The sequence below is a fragment of the Schistocerca nitens genome, chromosome 1, assembly GCF_023898315.1.
Source record: "Schistocerca nitens isolate TAMUIC-IGC-003100 chromosome 1, iqSchNite1.1, whole genome shotgun sequence".
Lineage (NCBI taxonomy): Eukaryota > Metazoa > Arthropoda > Insecta > Orthoptera > Acrididae > Schistocerca > Schistocerca nitens.
The window spans coordinates 963,045,445-963,068,172 of NC_064614.1; the positions used below are offsets into that span (position 1 = coordinate 963,045,445).

General features: G+C 41.8%; 1 protein-coding gene across 1 annotated transcript; it reads left to right on the top strand.

Annotated features, from left to right (window-relative positions):
- Positions 1 to 596: 596 nt before the first annotated feature.
- LOC126194868 (biogenesis of lysosome-related organelles complex 1 subunit 5) lies at positions 597 to 22,704 on the top strand. The gene is made up of 4 exons (XM_049933216.1): positions 597 to 823; positions 13,388 to 13,470; positions 22,257 to 22,445; positions 22,537 to 22,704. The coding sequence occupies exons 1-4, from the start codon at positions 805 to 807 to the stop codon at positions 22,702 to 22,704; spliced, it is 459 nt and encodes a 152-aa protein (XP_049789173.1). The 5' UTR covers positions 597 to 804.
- Positions 22,705 to 22,728: the final 24 nt, after the last annotated feature.

Sequence of the window (22,728 nt, forward strand, 5' to 3'; positions counted from 1 at the left end):
TACATGGAGAGTTGAATTGGCTGCTTCTGTATCACAGGATTGTTTTACAACTTTAGATGGATTGTCGGATCTTTGTGGCAGTTTCCTTTTCGTCGTCAGTTGAGGTGGCTCATTTGGAATGTCAAACAGTGTGGATACTGCATTCCACACGAGTTTATTATTTTCTGCGTTAATGAACTGGTTTTGTTCCAAATGTAGCGAACAAAACCTAATATTGTTATACAGGTAAACCGGTTCTTTTTTTCTTAAGGTCTTCTCATCTGCTATTAACTAGCCATTTTCTGCTCCTAAAACGAAACACTGATTATTAATACACATGTAGTTTACAAGTGAATCCTGACGAGACAGTTTAGTAACATAATGGTATATACGTCTCAGGACCCTTAGGAAACTTAAAAAAAGACAACTGTGGTGTGTTCTTCCTGTTGTTGCTGCAATTTATTGCGCTACAAACGCTCCCGCTTGCAAAAACTATTGTAGAAATCAAACAAACACTATTCGCTTTCACGATCACGCCGAACTCACAATTTAACTTACTGGTTGCTTGGGGCGCTGCTGGCGCGGTAGGCAACAAAATCGAGGCGAAGTGTCACGACTGTTAGACTGTGGTCTAGAACGTGGTAATACGGGCCTATCCTTGATGTCTATGCTGCAGATGATAGAAGATCTGTGACTGATACCCTATCGAAAAAACGACTAATCGAATGATGTTTACCTCTGTGTCTGTGATAACAGTGGGTCAGAGGCTTAAACTGTGTTGTTGAGTGCTGTAATAAATGCAATGCGTTTGTGGGTGGGGCCTGAATGGCAGCAATAATTAAAGGTATTTGAAGAAATGTCATTATTTTATTGGTATGTATGGTGCCCTGCGTTTACTTAGATGACTGGTATGTGGGCATCTACCGTTTGCTGCCTAACGCGTAGTGTTAAGTAGTTATTGATGTAAATCGGCAGAAGTTTGTTTTCCGTGTTAATTCAACCGCATAGTGCAGTAATTTTTATTTAATGCTTACTAATGTGCAGCCACAGTGCCTAATGTTATGTAGAGACAAACGGATAATGTAGAATGGTGTGAAGGCTTGTAAGCATTTTTGTAGGCAGGATTTCAGGTGTTTCCCCATAATGGGTTCGTGCCAGATGATGTCGCTATTCGCTGTTAGTTCGGTGGTAAGATTCTGCATGTGAGTATTACGAAGACATGCTTTGATAGTTGCTTTCTAAAACTAGGGACTTTTAACTAAATCACTGTATGTTGATGTGCACTCGCGCAGTTACCCTACATCCGTTCCTTCCACATCCTAGTACATGATCGCCAATTCCTGTAGCTCTGGCCAGAATGCTAATACCACATGGAATGGGAAGCAGCAATCCCACCCGATAGTCGCATTCCGGCTCGAGCTGTCGAAGTAGCCTGTCATGTGTGCTTGCTTGTGTGAATGGATGATGTGTGTTCCTCTTTTTTCGACGAATGCTAAGGTCGAAAGCTTATGTGTAAGTGCCTTTTAATTGTGCCTGTCTGCAACTTGACATGTAATCACCACGATAAGTTACAGTGTAACAATCTTTTACTGCATTGGTCATATTCGTATCTGTAGTTTCCATGGTTTAAGTAAAACTATGTGCATTCTTTTGGTTAGTTATGACATCCATTCATTGGTTACATCGTCAGTTCTGTAAAACTCCAGTTTATCTAGAAGAATATTGTGATTCACACAAATTCTTTAAATTGGTCGCAGAAAATACCAACCAGTGCCATCTTGTTATTTAATGCTTGCAAATTGCGGTGAGTGAACATGTAAATAACATTATCAAAGTTGATGAACAACTTATCTGAAATTCAGACTGTGATTTACTGAAGATATTGTCACATTCTTACTATGATCACAACCAAATTGATAAGCAGGGTTATCACTGAAGTAAATCACTTAGCACTGAAATCACATTTATCACAAACGCCAACAAATAGATAGAATGGAACTCCTGGGTGGAGCATGGTGCAATTTTTACAAATGTTAGTCATTCCAGAATATACAAACGTAAGTTTCAAGAACCCCCCAGAAATGATAAATTCTAGATAGCAAACAACTGCTGGTGGTAAAGTTTGAACTGGTGACGCACGGCTTGCCAGGCAGTGACGCTAACAGCTATGCTACGTTGCATGCAATGCACCACATAGCATTGCTCTGTGTCCAAGAGAAAGTGACTCACTGTTATGGAAATTCTCATTGGAGCTGACAATAGCATCCTGGATCTAGGTCTTGTAATGGTCCTCTGTATGCCAGCACTGGTGGACCTTTGCATTGCTACAGTGTTTTTCAATGGAATATTTCGTCTGTTTTCTCTCCACTCCATATCTGACGGCATCTGTTAAATTATCACAGAAAAGCTGATTCTCATTGAAGTTGTTTCTGGTTTGGACTAATCTTGTTGGCAGTTTGATAGTAGCTTCTTCCACAGTCCTTAGTGGTAGCAGAGCACTATTCTTTGTTGATGGCACTAAGCTGCCAACCCAGACTGTTTTGGGTTTTCCTGCATTCACACATCCGGAACGAGTTGTCACTGCTCATGCCAGTTAAAGATCCTGCTGCCATTAACTGCTGTACTCTATTTCTTCACTCACCACCTGGCATATGACGGAGATAATGCTGTGATAGTCTTCCACGGCCATAGGGACCACATTTGGGAGTTGGTCATACTTTTTTCTCCTGACTCTTTCCTGTTGCATTATTTCATGTGCTTACGGCACCTAATGAATTCCTCATTTGTTGTGAACATCCTTACCAGAAGAGTGAGATTTTGTCAGCTTCTGCCATATTCGTATTCACAATGTACCACAGGACCAAAATGATCCGTATGGAAGGCTGTGTTGCTTCCCCATGACATTGATTTTCCGTGAAGCAAATTTCTTGCTGATTGTCTAGATTCGACCTGGAATTGATCCCAGAAAATGAGCTTCTCTTCTTTTTTCTCAAACCACTCCTGGGCTGTGCCATCCATGTAGATTTAAACATTTGTCACACACATCATGCTATTCCATCTGTTGTATTTGGTGATTTGGTCGATTCTTTTCAGCCATTTCACCAGGTTCTGGAAACATCTCTGGGAAACACTGATTGATGCCTGATGTTCAGCTGACTTGCTGCTGTTTTGTATTAGTTAGTTACCTGATATATGGGCTTTGGGAATGATGTACTGTATTTGTTACTGTCTGTGTGAGTGACTGATTTTACATTTGCTGAGTGGAGCCATGGTGATGGAGATGTTTTGAAGTACCTTGCACCTCTGCCAAAAATTGTTGCCATAACCTTAATCACATCAAAATCCAAAGGCTGATGCCCCTTTGAAATACAGCACGTAGCACTGAAATCAGTATATCATGAACACCAGTGTACAGATAAAAAACTGAACTCCTGGACAGTGTGTGCTGCTATTTGTACAAGCCTCGAATAGTTCATAATTTATTAACGTAACGAAAATGAGAAACTTTAAGAACCTCCGTGAAGTGAAAAATAGTAACAAACAAATAATTGCTGGTGGCCGGGTTTGATTGGGGGCCTGCAGAACACCAGAGAGCGATGCTAACCACTACACCACATTCCATGCCACACAGCTCGCAGCAGAATTGGTGTTGCTCGGGTGGTATACCCTTCTGGAGTACATCACCTTATCAAACAAAAAATTAGAAATTTTCAGCATTAAAATGGGCAGCATTTATTGCTTTCTCTTTGATCACATGTCTTATATACAGATTTAATGATGCCATATTTCAATATCAGTGGGAAAATGCCCAGAGTTAGTGATCAATTACATATTTCAGAAAAGGCAACACTTATTACATAGGAACATAAGTCTTTAGCTCTGTGTTGCAAGTGCCGCCAAATCCAGACGAGCTTTTGCTTTTGAGAAAATATGTATATAATTTCCTTAATTTCAGAAGGTGAGACATTTAAATGATTGAATTTTATGAGAGTTGATTTTTCAACACACTGATTTTCGTCTTGAACTGATTGTCCTTATTTTTTGTAGCACATTTAAGGAATGGTTGTTACACATATCTACTGACTGTGGCTTGTCATCTGTAGCCCTTCCAGTTAAATCAGTAGTGATTTTATGTTTTGTGGCCTGTTGTCCTCCCTCTCATTTCATGGAATTTCATATACGAGGGTTGCTACTTAAATAGTGGCAACTATTTATTTACAGCTCATACAAAATAGGTACGTGTTTCAAAGTATTACTGACCTTCAAAATACACTCCTGGAAATGGAAAAAAGAACACATTGACACCGGTGTGTCAGACCCACCATACTTGCTCCGGACACTGCGAGAGGGCTGTACAAGCAATGATCACACGCATGGCACAGCAGACACACCAGGAACCGCGGTGTTGGCCGTCGAATGGCGCTAGCTGCGCAGCATTTGTGCACCGCCGCCGTCAGTGTCAGCCAGTTTGCCGTGGCATACGGAGCTCCATCGCAGTCTTTAACACTGGTAGCATGCCGCGACAGTGTGGACGTGAACCGTATGTGCAGTTGACGGACTTTGAGCGAGGGCGTATAGTGGGCATGCGGGAGGCCGGGTGGACATACCGCCGAATTGCTCCACACGTGGGGCGTGAGGTCTCCACAGTACATCGATGTTGTCGCCAGTGGTCGGCGGAAGGTGCACGTGCCCGTCGACCTGGGACCGGACCGCAGCGACGCACGGATGCACGCCAAGACCGTAGGATCCTACGCAGTGCCGTAGGGGACCGCACCGCCACTTCCCAGCAAATTAGGGACACTGTTGCTCCTGGGGTATCGGCGAGGACCATTCGCAACCGTCTCCATGAAGCTGTGCTACGGTCCCGCACACTGTTAGGCCGTCTTCCGCTCACGCCCCAACATCGTGCAGCCCGCCTCCAGTGGTGTCACGACAGGCGTGAATGGAGGGACGAATGGAGACATGTCGTCTTCAGCGATGAGAGTCGCTTCTGCCTTGGTGCCAATGATGGTCGTATGCGTGTTTGGCGCCGTGCAGGTGAGCGCCACAATCAGGACTGCATACGACCGAGGCACACAGGGCCAACACCCGGCATCATGGTGTGGGGAGCGATCTCCTACACTGGCCGTACACCACTGGTGATCATCGAGGGGACACTGAATAGTGCACGGTACATCCAAACCGTCATCGAACCCATCGTTCTACCATTCCTAGACCGGCAAGGGAACTTGCTGTTCCAACAGGACAATGCACGTCCGCATGTATCCCGTGCCACCCAACGTGCTCTAGAAGGTGTAAGTCAACTACCCTGGCCAGCAAGATCTCCGGATCTGTCCCCCATTGAGCATGTTTGGGACTGGATGAAGCGTCTTCTCACGCGGTCTGCACGTCCAGCACGAACGCTGGTCCAACTGAGGCGCCAGGTGGAAATGGCATGGCAAGCCGTTCCACAGCATCTCTACGATCGTCTCCATGGGAGAATAGCAGCCTGCATTGCTGCGAAAGGTGGATATACACTGTACTAGTGCCGACATTGTGCATGCTCTGTTGCCTGTGTCTATGTGCCTGTGGTTCTGTCAGTGTGATCATGTGATGTATCTGACCCCAGGAATGTGTCAATAAAGTTTCCCCTTCCTGGGACAATGAATTCACGGTGTTCTTATTTCAATTTCCAGGAGTGTAGTTGCCAGCATTGTGTATAACCGGTTGCCAGTGATGTGGAAGTTGTCGGCTACTCTCAGTAGTGCCAGTTGTGTTGACAGTTTGAGCGGTGCGGTCTATTGCCCAATGAATTTGTAGCAGTTCTGAAGTGAATGCTGTGAAGTGTTTACTTCAGTTTAGAAATCGAGTTGAACTTACCAGGGCGTAAGTCAGGGGAGTGCAGTAAGTGGTATAGCACTTAGCAGCCCCATCAGTCAAACAAATCAGTAACACCTTGCACTGTACGTCCTTGAGCATTGTCCTGCAAAGTGATGGTCAGGTTCTGCAGAAAGTGTCATCACTTCTGTCTCTATGCTGTTCGTTTTTGGAACACAACCTACGACCAGCTTAGAGACAGATGATGTCATAGTGAACCCTATCACTGTCTCCAACACCTTGGGCCACTATTTTGCGGAGATTTCGAGCTCCACTCACTATCACCCTGCCTTCCTCCATTGGAAACAGGTACGTGCGACTCGGTTGATACCCTTCTCTTTTCAGAACCGCGGTTGCTACAATACAGCCTTTACTTTGAGGGAGCTAGATCATGCTCTCACTTCATCCTGATCCTCTGCCCCAGGACCAGATGACGGTCACTTTCAGATGTTGTAGCCCCTTTCTCTTGTGGGCGAGCACTTTTTCCTTCTTATATGCATTTGCATCTGGCCAGAGAGCACATTTTCCGGATACTAGCATGAAGTCACTGTCATAACCATACCTAAACCTGGTAAGGGCAAACACTTTCCTTATAGCTACCACCCCATTTCTCTGACCATCTGTGTGTGCAAGGGTGATGGAATGTATGATTCATGCACGACTGGTGTGGTGGCTAGACTCTCGCAATTTACTAATCACTGCACAGTGTGGATTTAGAGTGCACTGTGCTGCAGTCGACAATATTGTCACTTTGTCAACCCATGTCATGAATAGTTTTATGTGGAAATACTAGACTGTGCCCCTGTTTCTCAATTTGGAGGAAGCTTAAGACACCTGCTGGTGGACTGGTATCCTTCATTGCTCTCTACATGTGGAGCATCCATGGCTGCGTGCCCCATTTCAGCTGCATGTGGGTTCTGTCTTGAGAACACCATTATGCAGGAAAATGGTGTGTGTCAGGGTACTGTCCTGAGCGCCATTCTCTTCGCTATTTCCATTAACCCTATTACAGCCTGATTCCCTTTTTCTTGATGATTTTGCTGTGTATTGCAGTTCTCCTTCGACTTGTTTCGTTGAATGTCGTCTTCAGCATTGTCTCAATCATCTTTACTCGTGAAGCATCAACAGTGGCTTTTGCTTTTCCACAGTCAGAACTATTTGTATGAATTTATAGTGGCACAATTTGTTTCTTCTTTACATCTTGGGCCTGTTGCTCCTCTATATGTTGAAACTATGAAATTCCTGGGGCTCATGCTTAATAGAAAAGTTTTGTGGTCCAAGTGTCTTACCTGACCGCCTGATTTACCTGGTCCCTCAATGTCTGACATGTAATTCCTGCGGAGAGGATCAGACCACCCTCCTCTATTTGTACCGGGCTCTTGTCCATTCAAAACTAAACTATGGATGCTTCGTTTGTGCATCTGCATATCCGTCCATCTTACACCACCTCTATACAACCTGCCATCATGGACCCATTTGGACACTGGTCCTTTTTGCACTAGCCCAGTTGAGAGTCTGTAAGCAGAAGCTGCTGACACCCCAGGGGACTCACCACTCTTTGGCGGGTTCATGCTTGGCTGTCATGTGGGCACAGCCTTTGCAGCATCGTTTCCCTTCCATGCTGCATGTCTCTCCTTTTGCTATTCTTTCCCCCTCCCATGGGGATCATGTCTGGGGTGTTATTGGGAATGTTCCACATTGTCTGGCGCTGACATCAATCTTACCACTGTTTTTCATTCCCTTTTCCTTTATTTCGATCCCTTCTCCTATCATTCCTCTGCTTTGTCGTTTGAGGTTCCTCTTTTTCTTCTTCCTCCCTGTGCGCTCCTGAAGGCTGGCAATGTGTCTGACACATAACAGGTGACTGGGTAATGCATAATTCCCAGCCCCGGGTTGACAGGGCAGGTGCATGTATCCCCTGGTACAGGCCAGGCCCAAGGTGATTGCCTGAGCTGCTACCTTTCCAAATTGCGGATTGGTCCCCCATCAGGTGTTCAGGAGGTGTGACCTGAGGTGTGAACAATCACCTTAAGGCAGGTGTACTCCCTTGTGAAAGGGGCCCCTAGTTGGCAGGAGCATTAGCTATGAGGCTAATGATTCAAAGTCCTTCCAGTTGCACCACGGTTCCTCGTGGTCTCACGTACTGAAGACAGTCAGTCCTTTGCCACTGTAAATCCGTCTATTATTCAGAAAAGTGTTGATGCAGTTGCCAGCCCTGTGAAATCCTGCTCTCATTTATGGAATGGCACTTCGCTTTTGGAGACTACTTCTGATTCTCAAGCACAACTGCTGCTTACTGCATTACTTCTCCAGGGCTATCATGTTAGTGTCGAGGCCCATAGAACTCTGAATTCTTCCCACAGTGTTATGTACACTAGGCTGCTCAATGATCTGACCAAGGCCGAAATCGTATCTTACCTCTGTGATCAGGGTGTCACTGCCATCCATCAGGTGATGAAAAAGGTTGATTCATCCTTAGTGCCCACCCAAACTCTTTTTCTAATCTGATAGAGTGGTGCTTCTGTCAAACATGAAAGTAGGCTGTGAAAGTATCACAGTCTGATTGTACATTCCGAACCCGATTCGCTGCTACAAGTGTCATTGTTTCAACCATACTAGACATCCAGCCATGTGTAATTTGTGCTAGGGATGTGTGCGAGGGTGATTGTGTGCCTCTGTCTCTCTGCTGTATCAACTGCAATGGCAGCCGTGCTGCCTCCGCTTGGGATTGTCCTATGTATGTTGATGAGTAGGCTGTCCAGGATATCAGGGTAAATGAAAAAGTTCCTTACCCAGTTGCTTGCAAGTTACTCGCTAGTCGCAAATCCTGAGTTCTCCATCTAGCACCTATAGTTCTTTTGTTACCCCTCGCACCATGAAGGACATTGCCACACTGACATGTGACCTCAGATTCAGCTCTTAGGTTGTGAAGTCGCCCAATGTCAAGGTAGCATCACCATCTCGCCATCCAGCTGCGCAACAAGCCATCAAAGTCTCGCCTCAAGGGACGAAGCCACCAGCTACACAATGGGTAGGCTGGAGAGGACAGGAGGAGTGCTTCCGTGAAGACATCCTACGTCCCTCCAGCCAAACACCAGAGTCTTCCCCTGCTAACCAGAAAGGCTCGAAGAAGTCCACCAAAAGCAAATGGTCTTCTCCTTCACCGACTCGAAGATCTTCTTCGATGGTGTTGCCATTTGATACCTTAACCCGGCCAGCTTCCTTGTTGCTGGTGCACACCACAAACTGTTTTTCTGTGCTGGACTCTACAGACCGACAGCACAAGCAAGCAGATGCTTCTGTGGACCCTATGGAGCGGATTCTCGTGCTTCTGTGCCCTGTGGCAGTGACTCTCTGCAAGCTGTCACTCGGCAGCCACTGAGGTGACACCCCTTCATCTCTTCATCATGACTCTCCTCCAACGGAACGTTTGTGGCCTTCGGACCCACGAGGAGGATTTACGGCTGCTTTTAGCATCACAGCATCTCCTTGTACTCTGCCTTCAGGAAACGAAATTGCGTCCTCATGACCGCTTTGAGCTTTCAGATTTCTTCCCGGTTCGTTTTGACCTTCCCCCTGAGGTTGGCATTCCATCTTGTGGGGGTGTCGTGCTGCTCATTTGGGGTGACTTTCATAGTCAACCCATCTCCGTGAGTACCCATCTTCAAGCTGTTGCAGTTCGCCTTTTACTTCCTCACCTGACCTTTTCCCTCTGTATCATTTATGTCCCCCCCCCCCCCCCCCCCCCCGTCATTTGATGTCACCAGAGGAGACTTCCTTCAGCTTACTGGGCAGCTACCTTCCCCATTTCTGCTACTCAGCGACTTTAATGCACATCATGACTTTGGGGTTCTCCCAGAACATGTTGGAGAGGTGCCTTCTCGGCTGATCTTTTTAATCAACTCGACCTCTTCTGCCTTAACACTGGAGCAACCACATTTGTTTCTGACTCCTCACACATCTATCCCCATTTGGAACTATCCTTATGCGCTGCCCAGCTTGCCCATCATCTTGAGTGGTCCATTCCTTCTGACACCTACTTGAGCGACCATTTCCCATGTGCTATCCATTTGCTGACTCCTACCCCACCTGGCTGCATACCTAAACAGCAGCGCTTTACTCCTCCCTGGTGACATCCAAGGATTAAGATTTCCTCAGTTGTGATGACCAGGTGGAATATCTCACAAACATTATCCTTACTGTTGCAGAACATTCCACTTCTTGTACTTCCTCTTTACAGTGCCATGTCCCATTCTCTTCGTGGACTTGAGGCATGCCATGACACAATTTGTGCATGGAGACGTGCTCTTGGCATTTTTATCTGTCATCGTAGGATGGCAAACTGCGTTCATTATAAACAGATCTGTGCAAAGTGTCGTCACGTTCTTTGGAAAAGCAAAAAAAAACTAGCTGGATTTTGCTCATTAGTTCTTTTAACAGTCCCATCCCTTCCTTTGTTGTGTGGGCCAACTTCCGATGGCTCTTGGGACCAGTATTCTTTCCCCCTTCTGCCCTAAAAGTAGCAGCCGATGTTATTGTGGACCCTGTTGCTATCTCCAACACCTCAGGCCACCATTTTGCAGACATTTCAAGCTCTTCCCTTCATAACCTTGCGTTCCTCCATCGGAAACGAGCGGAGGAGACTTGGTCGATAACCTTCTCTTCTCAGAATTGTGAGTGCTACAATGCTGCCTTTACTATCGGGGAGCTAGATTGTGCTCTCAGTTCATCCTGATTCTCCACCCCTTGGCCAGACACTGTCCACATTCAGATGTTGCACCTCTCTCTTGCAGGCAAGCACTTTCTGCTTAACATGTACAGCTGCATCTGGGCAGAGGGCACATTCCCTCGACATTGGCATGAAGCCACTGTCATACACATACCTAAGCCCAGTAAGGGTAAAAACCTTCCTTCTAGTTACTGCCAATCCCAGACTTTGGCCATGTTTTTCGTTTTGGAGAAGGCCCACGACACTTGGTGAGGGACTGGTATCCTCCGTACTCTTTACACGTGAGACTTCCATGGCTGCCTGTCCTGTTTCCTTTAGGAATTTTTAAAAGATTGAGTTTTCAAGGTGCATGTGGACTCTGCCTTGTCGGACACCTTTATCCAGGAAAACGGTGTGCCTCAGGGTTCCGTCCTGAGCGTCATCCTCTTTGCTATCGCCATTAACCCTATAATGGCCAGTCTCCCGCGGGCATCTCCATCTCCCTTTTTGTTGACAATTTTGCCATCTTTTGTAGTTCTCCATGGACTTACTTCGTAGAGCATTATCTTCAGTGTTGTCCCAATCATCTTTACTCGTAGAGCATCCACAATGGCTCTCATTTTTCCACTGATAAAACTGTCTGTATGAATTTCTGATGGGGCAAAGATGTCCTCATCGGCTTTATGCACCCACGCAATTCTTCTTGTTCCTTCCACTGGTAAACTGCTAAAGACAACTGCTGGATTCTTGAGCAACAGACTTTCGTGACTTTAAAAGCATCATCATCATTATCTGGAAGACAACACAGTTATTCACAATCTGCACTTGACAAAATTGTAGAACTGTTTAACAAAAAATCGAACTGACTAGTATTTTTGTTTTGCAAATTTGCTATGTTGTGTATTAATTATACTTGTTTTTATGGAATGTGTTAAATTATTGTTTAAAACTGATTTATATACTGGTATAAAAAATAATTCTGGGGCTTCATGAGCAAAATATTTCACTTTTCAATCTTCTGAAAGTGCTAAAATAATATCTTTTGAAACATATTGTACTCATCAGAATGCAAGATCCAGAAATTAAACAATATAGCTTTGAAAGCTTAAAACATGATCTTTCCAGCTGTGACAAGAAAAAATAGGATTGAACAAGACACAGTTGAGATATAGTGCCCTCCCTCCTCCCCCCACCACCACCACCAAAACAAAAGTACCCTAGAATTTACATGTTGAAAATTTTGACCAGCTTTGAAGGTGCATATACTTTCATCTAGGCATTCAAATTTGATTCATATGTAGACATCCAGAAGCAAATGATCAAATGTTTTCTAGAACTTCCAAAAAAAAGACTAGAAAGCTTGGCACATTTGCATCGTCGTATGTATTGCGAAGATGAGTAGCCTCTCTTCAGAAGCCCCCAAAAATTTAACCATTGAAGATACTGGGCTGAAATTTGGTACACAACCATCCAAGACCATATAGAACCCTCATACCAAATTTCTTTAGATTTGGATATGGTCGAGTGGGGATCCCTGGTGGACTGTATTCCAGAAAAATTTTCTCTTATGAAGCTAGCATTTGAAATGGAGGACGTAAATAATTGAATTGGTAATAATATATTTTTTTCAAATTACACACTCAAATGCAAATGCTAAGCTCAGCAGCATCCTTTCGCCCTTCTATTTGGGAACACTAAAATTTACTATCACTCTGTTGTGAAAACAATCACATGCACATTAAGTCGTCAAAGAGAGGGTTTTGTCGGCATGCATAACACTATTCACAGAAGTAACAGACTGAACAGAAAAGCAGATGCAGCAGAATAATCATTAGAGTGAAACTGAGTGAGAGAGAATAAATATTTAATGACGACTTCATGAATTTTGGGATCAAAGTGGTTCTTGTCTCTCTAATTTTCAAGGAAAATAAGAAGACAATAAATTCTGTGGTCTGTGGGTATGGAAGTATAGACACCGTACGATAGATTGCATATGCTTTGCCTTAGTGAGCCTAAATTTCTAATGCAAAATGGCTTATTTGCATTATGTGATACTATGGATATTCTAATATGCCACAGTATCACATATCGCACACTTTATCTCTATTAGGATACCTTCAGCTTGCCTCCCAGGTAGCTGGATTACTAAGTGGCTTGATAATTTTGTGAACTTTCTGGAGCCATCTGGTGTTCATCCTTTTGTACTAATACTTGGTCATCTATCACCCCATTCCACACACATAATGCCCACACATAATCACTTACGGGCACAGCGAGGCTACAGGTACGTGTACACTGAAACCATCGTACTGGATGAATACCAGGACACTGTCTCATGGTGTACATATGGTGAGTCATTCTGGCAGTAAATGACTATTTGATATATCCCATCTGTGGCACAGTGTTATCGTGTTCAGCATACCCCAGCTGCATTTGTTAAGCTTGTAACACATCAGCAAACAATAAAATGTTATAAAAGAAAGTATGGTATCTATGAGATGAGAATCCTAATTACATTGGAATTCCAAAGGTCCTGCTGTTGCCATGTAATTGTACAGATTTGCTGCAGGAGGAGGACTGATTTCCTTTTTGTACTATTCATTATTCCATCCTGGATTTTTTATAGTTTGATATTACATTTAGTTGCTATGAATAAGAAGTGAAATTTAATGTTCACCTCAATAGAAGAGACTGAAAGTATATTACAGAATAATCATGAACTTGAATGTGCCTGAACTAAATATTGATATTGGATATTAAACATGGCAGATTTGTTTCTTGCAGTGTGGTGAATTACTGTTTTGTTCATATGTGAGGTCTGTTATTTTAAATTTCATTTTCCAGACACGGGGGAGCTATGGACACGCCTGTTTGATCATAGACCTTTTTTAAATGGAGAGATCAAATTTGTTCTGAGAGAATTTGAGGTAAGTTTTCACATGCTTTTACCTATGTCATTTTACTATTTTCGGGTTTTCTGTGTTAGTAACAATTTGCTCAACTATCATTCATGAAATGAAATGTTAGCAGTATGTTTAAGTAAAAGTATGGGAAGAATAGAGTACATAGCAAGTGTAATATTTTCAAAGTGACTAATGTTAAATACCTGAAGTGATCAATGGGTAAAGCATAGCTTTCATGTTTTTAATAGCTTACTTGCTGTTCAGAGATTGCCTGACAGCTGACATGTCCCTTATCTTCTTTTGTTACCTTTACATTTGCAACATTTTATATTAAACCTAAAATAAAAATGTAGTAGTGTTATAAAAGACTGTTGCTTAATATTTTCTGAAGTAAGCTACAGCAACCAGAATAGAGTTGAACATTCTCAAACAATAAGAGATGGATTGAATCAAGTTGTTCCTTTCTCAAATTGCTCAGCATGCTGCAGTAGAATAGGAAAGAGGCACGAGATACAAGTCACAAATAATAATTAATCAACAGCTAAGGTTCCAATTCTTTGTACTTGCATTTCCCCCCAACAAAGGAATTATCATGAAGTTCAAGAAGCTAAACAGTGGAAAATCCAAGGTGGATGTGTGTGGGAGTTGCGTTTGTGAAGTGCGAGTGAGCGTTTGCGTGTGTGTGTTTGCGTGTGCATGTGTTTAAATCTGGGAAGGCCTGTTTGGTCAAAAGCTTTGTTTGACAGTCTTATTGTTGTGCCTATCTGGGACCCAGCATCTCTTCTGTATGTTGAGTTTACAAAGCTTAATATTTTATATAGTAAGGAAAGTCCTCGTAGAATGCAAATAATTTAGAAGTAAAGGAGACCAGTCACTGCATATCAAAGGTGTTGAGTCATCGTCAGGCACACACAGAAGAAGAGGGATTGGGGAGGGTAGCTCTTGGCTTGGAGGAAGGCAGCAGCTTTGCTGGGGAGGAATTTAGGAGGCAGAGGTGCTGGGTGCAAGGGCTAGGCATGTGGTGCACTTTTATGGGTGCCTGTGGGGTGTCGCTCATGATAAACATTACATAGAGGTGTGGATAAGGATGGGGTGACAGGACCGAGGAAGAGGACACTGTTGGGTGAAGGGTGTGATGTCAGTGGGTTAGTGAAGATTGAGGCTAGGAGGGTTATGGAAGCAAATGATATGCTGCAAGGATAAGTCCCAGCTTTAGTCAGCAGCATTTTCCATCAATCATACATGCAACAAGTAATTTGTTTATATTTGAAACATATTTTCTCAGTAGAAATATGTGTATTTAAAACATATATGAATGGCTTTTATGGTAGTCTTGAGCTTGGATTATATTCAATATTTGGACCTATCCAGAAACTCGTGTTTGAATAAGACAAGTTAACAAACCAAAATGATGTTAATTTGTTTTTAAAACCAATTTATCTATCAGTATCTTCAATTCACAGGGGTGATTGTCAAATATTTTAATAGTAGATTGCTTTGGTATCTTTTATGCAAGAGAGATTACGTTGTGAAGCCATTTTTCCTAATATTATGAGTGTTTCTTATTTTCAAATTGTGAGCAGGTTTTAACAAGCAATCATCTGTAGCACGCAAATGTATTAAAAAAATGTCACAACAGTGGAGTGCACCTCTGTCTTGCTCGTCACAGCAGCTACCGAATGCAGAAACATGAAGGGTTTCAACATCAATGCTCCTGTTCATATATCTCATCTCACATAATGGTAAAAGTTCCTGATCACCATGGATAAGTAGGAGTAGCATGAAATTGCTCAAATGCTAATGATATAGATTCTCAAAAATACTCAGAACTTTTCATTTTTGAGCTGACTATAAACAGTTCCTCTCTTAAGTTTATGAAGTAACTCGTAAAGAAGTTGCAGTCGTCAATTATTTGATCATTTTCTTCAATTACTAAAACTAAAAAAATGCCGTTGACATATTGCAGTTGCTGAGAGCAATGCTGCCTGCATGCAGCCAGCCACATTTGACAAGGCCCTGCATGTGCCTACAAAATAGGCAACACAGTGAGCAAATGGCACTCTTGGGGAGGGGGGGAGAGAGAGAGAGAGAGAGAGAGAGAGAGAGAGAGAGAGAGAGAGAGAGAGAGAGAGAGGGAGAGGGGGGGGGGGGAGACCTATAGCTGGCAGCTGGTCCTATGTCTAAACTTGCTGAAATGTTGATAACAAAGTTATATTAATCAACGTACAAACCATTTTGTTCCTTGACAAACATCCCAGTTTCCCTTCTTACTATAACTTTTCATTCTGTATTTTTTCCCTCTTAGAATTTTTATTTTATGAGATGATGGATGAGCTGTGTGATTGTTTGCTAACACTTGTCAATAAAAATAGTCAACTGTAGACTATGATAGTTGTTGCACAGATGTGATTATACAGACAATTTCATGTATTTCTCTTTTTCTGTTTCGTGGTACTTAGATGCATTTTTTTATATCTCATGGTTGTCATATTGAACACTTTTCATTATGACGGAATTATTAGAGCTGAAATAAGTACATTTTAAAGTGAGTTAAGTTATATATCATACCTTATATACCATCAAGAGACACTCTGTACATTTCTTCTAAAGCTGTCTGTCTGGATTGTTGTTAATTCATCTGGTAGCTTAGTAAACATTTGAAATTGTGTTATGTCATGGTGTGTAGTTCATCTTTGTTGTATTGCACATTTTTTGAGTAATACTTGTTAAACTGGTTGGATTTACTAAAACAGCACTGTAGTTATGAGTCAGTGCAAATTGTGGCATCTTTAAACTACAAAATTTGACATTGATCACCTTTCTTTGATGATGCTGTGGATTAGAATTAATTCACTGACTGACATGAAAAATGCAACACCCAATAAATGATGTAATTATTGTGTAATTGTCTATTTAATCAAAGTGAAGCACTTCAACCAATTTTTTTTAGACATAATACATTGTTGGTACTGCTTTGCGAACAAGCAATGGGGTGTTGATTGTTCATTGCACTACCCTCAATTATTGTTTCTTGCGTAACCTGGAAAACACACTACTGAATGTGAGCGAATAATGTTTTCCACTCTTGTGCATTTATTCTTGTACTCTGAATTGTTCCCCTTTCAATCACGTGTTTGTAGAATCTTTTTGTATGATGTTATCAGCTTTCTGCAGTAAACATGCCGTTAAGTCCTGGACAAGCTGCAAAAGCTGTTGCTTTGATGGAAGATGGCCGCAACATCCATTATGTTGCAGCAGTGTTGACAGCTATTCATTTCTGGAACTGTACAAAGACACAGGGAAACTGGAGGCTTTGCAAGGAGGGCAGTACAGGCTTGAGAAGAGCAACATCAGAGAGATGACTGCTTCTTACAACTTAGAAAGTTCTCCGCAACCATCACACCACCTCTACTGCAGTACAAAATCAACTCCACCAGATCCGAGAGGTCAGTGTTAGTGATAATACCATTTGAACAGAACTGGAAGAAGCCAATCATCAGTCCAGAAGACTTGCTATAGGTCTGGAACTCACCAGAGACCATTGCACAGCTCTAGAATGTTTTGCAAGGGAACATCTTGGCTGGACAGTATAACAATGGGATCAAGTGTTGTTTACTATTGAGTTGTGATTTGGCCTCCAATCACTTGACAGAAGAGAGGGGGTCTAGAGAAGGCCAGGGGAAAGGTATTCCCCTTGCACAGTATCATCCAGGTCGCTTTTTCAGGGTGAATCTGTGATGGTGTGAACAGGAATCAATACAACTGCAAGGATGGATTTGGTCTTCGTGGAACATGGGAGCCTTACCGCACATTGGTATGTGGAGAAAATCCTTCTGGAGCATGTTGTTCCTTTCGCTCCATTTATTGGTTATGATTTTACACTAATGCATGACAATGCATGCCCAAGTATTGCGAGAGTTGTGGAAGAGTTCTTAAATGAGCAAGGATTCATGTTATGGGTTGGCCTGCTTGAAGCCCTGATTTGAATCCCATTGAGCACGTTTGGGACCAGCTGGGGAGAAGAGCCTGTCAGCGCTATCCAGAGACCCTACAGGACCTACAGAATGCCCTCCTGGAAGAGTGGGATATGATTCATCAATAGGACATTACCACATTAATCTGGAACATGCCTGGAAGGTTGAATCCCATCATTGGTGCAAGAGGTGGCACTACACGCTTTTGAAGATGCTGGCAGAGGTCTCCTCAGTTGTCTGAGGTCTGTGAAGTAAAGTGTGAAGTGTATAACTTCAAGACAGACATGCATAACCTTTATGAACTTATTCAGAATTCCCTCAAATGTTCATCTCTGGCTTAATTTGTTAAATTTGTTTATAATCTTTCGTTTTTCATTATTGGATACTTAGATGGGACCGTACCATAATATTCCATCATAATATAGCAGATTAGTGTCATTAAATTGTCACAAATTTAAAATTTTTCAGTTTTTGTAAGAAATTGAAGTCAGGTGTTTTTTGTGCCAATCAGTGTATAAGGGGCATTCAAATGAAACCCGGTCACTAGTGTAAAGTAACAGCAATGATTTTATTAACTCAAAAATGTTGTTATACACAGTACACATCCTAAAAAATGGTCACCAAAACTGTTGGCACATTTATCCCATTGCGACACTAGCCGGTCGATTCCATCCTTCAAGAAACTAATTTGCTGTTGGTTCCACGCCTGGACCCAGTCGCACACTTTGTCATACGTTGCGAATCGATGCCCGTGAAGAGCTTGTTTTAGAGGTCCAAACACATGAAAGTCACACGGTGACAGATTGGGACTGTATTGTGGATGGAATTTCAGCATTTCCCACCGAAACTGCTGCAGTGTTGTCTTTACCGCATTGGCCGTGTGTGGGCGGGCATTATCATGCAGGAGGATAACACCATTGGACAACGTTCCTCAGCGTTTCGACTTGATGGCTTGTCTAAGGTTCCGTAAAGTGGCTTGATAACGCTGGGCATTGATGCTGGTTCCCCGTTCCAGGAACTTGAGAAGCAGAGGGCCTTTGTGATAAAAAAAAATGGACATCTTGACCTTACCAGAAATGGTGTGTACAGTCTTTGATTTCTTTGGAGGTGGTGAAGTCGCATGTTTCCGCTGCTTGCTCTGACGCACGCTTTTTGGTTCAAAATGGTGACAATATGCGACAGACTGGCAGTGTTCCTCCTCATGATAATGTTGTAGATGACACAGACAGTGCCTTTCGGGTATTGCAGTGTTTGGCGGTCAGTTGGTGGGGAACCCACTACCCAAAGATTTATTCGAAAGTTCAAGTGTTGATGCATTATGGTGTGGGCGGTGCCCACGCTAATACCAATGGATCTTGTCCACAGTGATTCTATGGTTGTCAAAGACTAAAGCATTCACTTCTGCAACCATTTCTGATAAGCCTGTCCAGGAAAAGCATTGTCTTCCAGTGACTCGTGCCTTTCAAGGAATCGTTTGTACCATTCCACAATACTTGAATGAATCACTGTACTCACCGTGCACAGCCTTCATCTGTTAGTACATTTCATGGCCTCCAACTCCTTCTGCCACCAAAAATGGAATCACTACTCGTTGTTCCTGCTTACCCACCTGCATGTTCGGTAGTGGACGATAACTTGTGTGACCACCTTCTCTTCAGTGTGAAACCACACTGGCACTATGCAACATCAAACAGTGCACATGTGTCAGTCTCTTCCAATAGATGGTCACACCATATCCGCAGTTACATGGTGCCACCTTATGTGTAAGGTGAAGGTAGATGCACTGACCAGGTGTCATTTGAATGAACCTCATATTTTGTTTTTCCTGCAGGAAACTGACTGTCAGAATGTGTTGATATTCCTGGAAAAAACCACCATGGCTTGCCAGCGGACAACTCTGCCCTGCAGATAGCTTGAAGTCTGTCAATGTAGCCATCTTATACTTTGTGTTACAATATAGATAGAAGTGTAAAGTTAAAAGTACTATTCAGCAGATGAGAGTATTCATTAAAATTTAATAAAGTATTCTTAGAGAGAAAGCAATTATCAAACAATTGCAGATTAATGTGAGGTCTGGTTGAATTACAGGACAAGTTGGAAAATAAGGAAAAGAATGGCCATATACACACTCATGCGTGCACTCACTCACTACAAAGTAGAGGAGAGGTTAGTGACAAAAGCGAAACAGTAAAATGAACAACAGTTTTCTTTAAGAATACAATAGAGCCCCAGTCTTTAAGGGTTTTGTAACCCAAGCTGCTCTTAATAAAATTAAAAATTAAAAAAGGAAATTAAAATTTTTTATGTAAAACTAGAGTAAAAGCACATTCATATATTGTCTGCACGCACGTTTTACACACTTTCAACTGTGTTACATTTTGAACTTTTTTCAATTTTCCCTGTACAATACAGGTAAAACTGTCCCACTTAGGTTTTGTGTTCATAATGAACATAAATAACTTGGCCTCAGAGTGCTAATTCCTCTCTTACAGATGGACCTACTGTTAGGTTTCGAGGAGTGCGCTTTCTTTTTCTATGTCGACCCTTCACTAACAACTGTACAACTAACAATCAGTTGTACAGTGCATAGCATCTGCATTGTCACTGTGATTGTTGTACCTTAATGAAGTATGCCTAAGTAACAATACACATTTTACAACATTGGCTGACCATTGTTGCATGAACTGTAATTAGTTGTGCAGTAACATCAGTACCGTTGAGAGTCCACCCTTGTCACATTAATTTTAGAGTTTTGTATTTATGAACAATGAGTGGTAGGAGTAAGAGAATTTGTGCCTGTGAATGTGAAACTGGAGGCTTTGATAAGACAAGACAAAGGAGAAACATAAAAAAAAAAAATTGCTGCTGAGTATGGAGTCAGTGAAGTGACAGTTGGAGTTTGATGTAGAAACACACACATGTTTTCATCAAACAATTGTTCTATTTTGCATTTAAATGGAAGTCAGTGAAAAAAATCTGTGTATAAAAAATGAGGGAGGCTTTGTTCATTTAGTTTTTTCAACAGAGGCCAAATGGAAATCCAATTTCAGTTCTTGTTCTGTAAGAAAAAGCTGTATTTTGTAGAAATGAGTGAAAGGAAGGCGAGGGAAGATTCTATTGCAAGTACAGGATGTTTGGATAGGTGAAAGAAGCGATGCAATGTAAGGCAGCTTAAAATTCGTGGTGAAAAACCTTCTGCAGTTTCTCAAACTGTTACACAATTTTGTGAGAAATTAAGAAAAAATATACAAGAAGAAAATCTTACTCCTGATCAAGTGTGCAACTGTGATGAAACAGAACTAAATTATAAAATGCTTCTGTCTAAAATTTGAGCCTCGAAAGAAGAAAAGGCTGCCCCGGGCTACAAAAAAATGTAAAGAGAGGTTAACAGTTCTTGCTGCATTGAATGCAAGTGGAGATCATAAACTGAAGCTGCTGGTAATAGGGAAGTATGCTAAGCATAGAACTGTAAAAATATCACTGCTTCTGCACTGCCAGTTACGTATGTCTGCCAAAAATCTGTTTGGATCAACAAAAATATTTTTAAGAAGAGGTTTTTTGAAGATTCTGTTTCAGAAACCAAAAGCTACCTAAAGCAAAAAGTGCTTGGCTTCCAAAGCAATCTCAATGCTTGGCAACGCTGGTTCACACTCTGATGAGGAAGAAGTACTGTATGATAGTATTCACACATTGTTCTTACCCCCTAATGTGATGAGTTTAATACAGGCTATGGACCAAGGTGTTTTACAATACTTAAAAAAAAAGATATAATCATTGTTCACTTCGGATGCTTCTACACACAACAGAAGGTGAAGGAACCATCAGAGAATTTCTAAAAATAGCTACAATAGGAGACAATTTATTGGATAGTCTATTCATGGTCTGAGATAAAGGTGCACAAAAAAGTCTTGGAACCAGATTTTACAAAATGAAATGGATACCTACTGTACAGTCGAAGATGGCCTTCCATTGGCAGAACTGAAGAAAAAGCGGAATTGCCTGAAGAAATTGTACCAGTGATCTTTCACACCGAGGGTTTGACAGTGCTAAATGTGGCAGTGCTTTATATCGAGCAGCAAGTGGAAGCCATTCCTGCTTGATGCTATGCTTCTTAGAAGATGGCATGACATCGCTGCTGTAAAATGACTTTTTTTAAAGGACTATGGACAGTTTCTTTAAAATGTGACTCTTATTTTTGCAACTTGAAAATGTGTGCCCATACATCTACATATGACCTGGGTACATACTATATTGTTTTTTATTTATTTTTCTATGATTATTGTTCTCATTTAACATTTATTCATGATTTACCCATTGATTTAGTGATATTTCCATACTATCTGGTTTTTTTTTTTTTTTTTTTTTTTTTTTTTTTTTTTTTTTTTTTTTTTTTTTTTTAGCCTCTGCCCCAATTAGCTTGAATTACTGGAGCTGTACTGTGTATTTTAGTATCCAGGCAACTTCTAAAATAATATAAGGCTGTCACATTATGTGCTTTCATTTTGTCATGGGTAACATTATATAGTGTCCACTTTGCTCTAGTCTGTGTGTTGTTTGTGACAGTCTTTAGACTTGGAGTTTAGGGTGGTGCTGTCTTTGTTTTGTCATTAGAAGTTGGGTCTATTTCATTTTTAACCTCAGCTGCAAATTGATTTTGTTTCTGGAAGCTCAGAAGTTCAGTTTCATCTTTATTGTGTACTAAAAATGTATTCTATCTTCAAATTACCTCGGAATTACTTTTTAGTATCATCTTTAGAATTTGAGTTGTTAAGAATTGTCAGTTGTTTTTTCTTGCATTTTTATTTTTTCTGAAACATCCCTGTTTCTTTATTTCAGGAGAAGAGATCAGATGGGGAAGTAGAAAAGCTGTTCAAAATACTTGAGTGTGTATCAGAGATTAAAGACACTCAAATTGAGAGAGTAAAATTAGCTTCCGATATTCATTTACCGAATCTGAATGGGAACCTGGAAGTAGCTGTGAGCATGTGTAATCGGATTCTTGAGAAAGAACAAAAACATCGTTCGGTTAGTGCCTGCTACTGACTTAGCTTATTTTATTCATTTTAAGTAACTGAATGCCAGTTGTTAATATTTTTCTGTTTCCACTTGTCTTCAGGATACAACATTGGAAGCTAAGAGAGAAATTCGAAAGGCTGAATGGGAAAATTTTATAGAAGATATGGCTCAAAAGTGTGCTAAAGTTGATACAACTTTCCAAGAAAAAGAACAAGAACTGAAGGACTTTTACTTAGACCTTGAGAAGAAGCTTCACATAGCAAAATAAGAGTTGGCCTGGTTTGTGCAATAA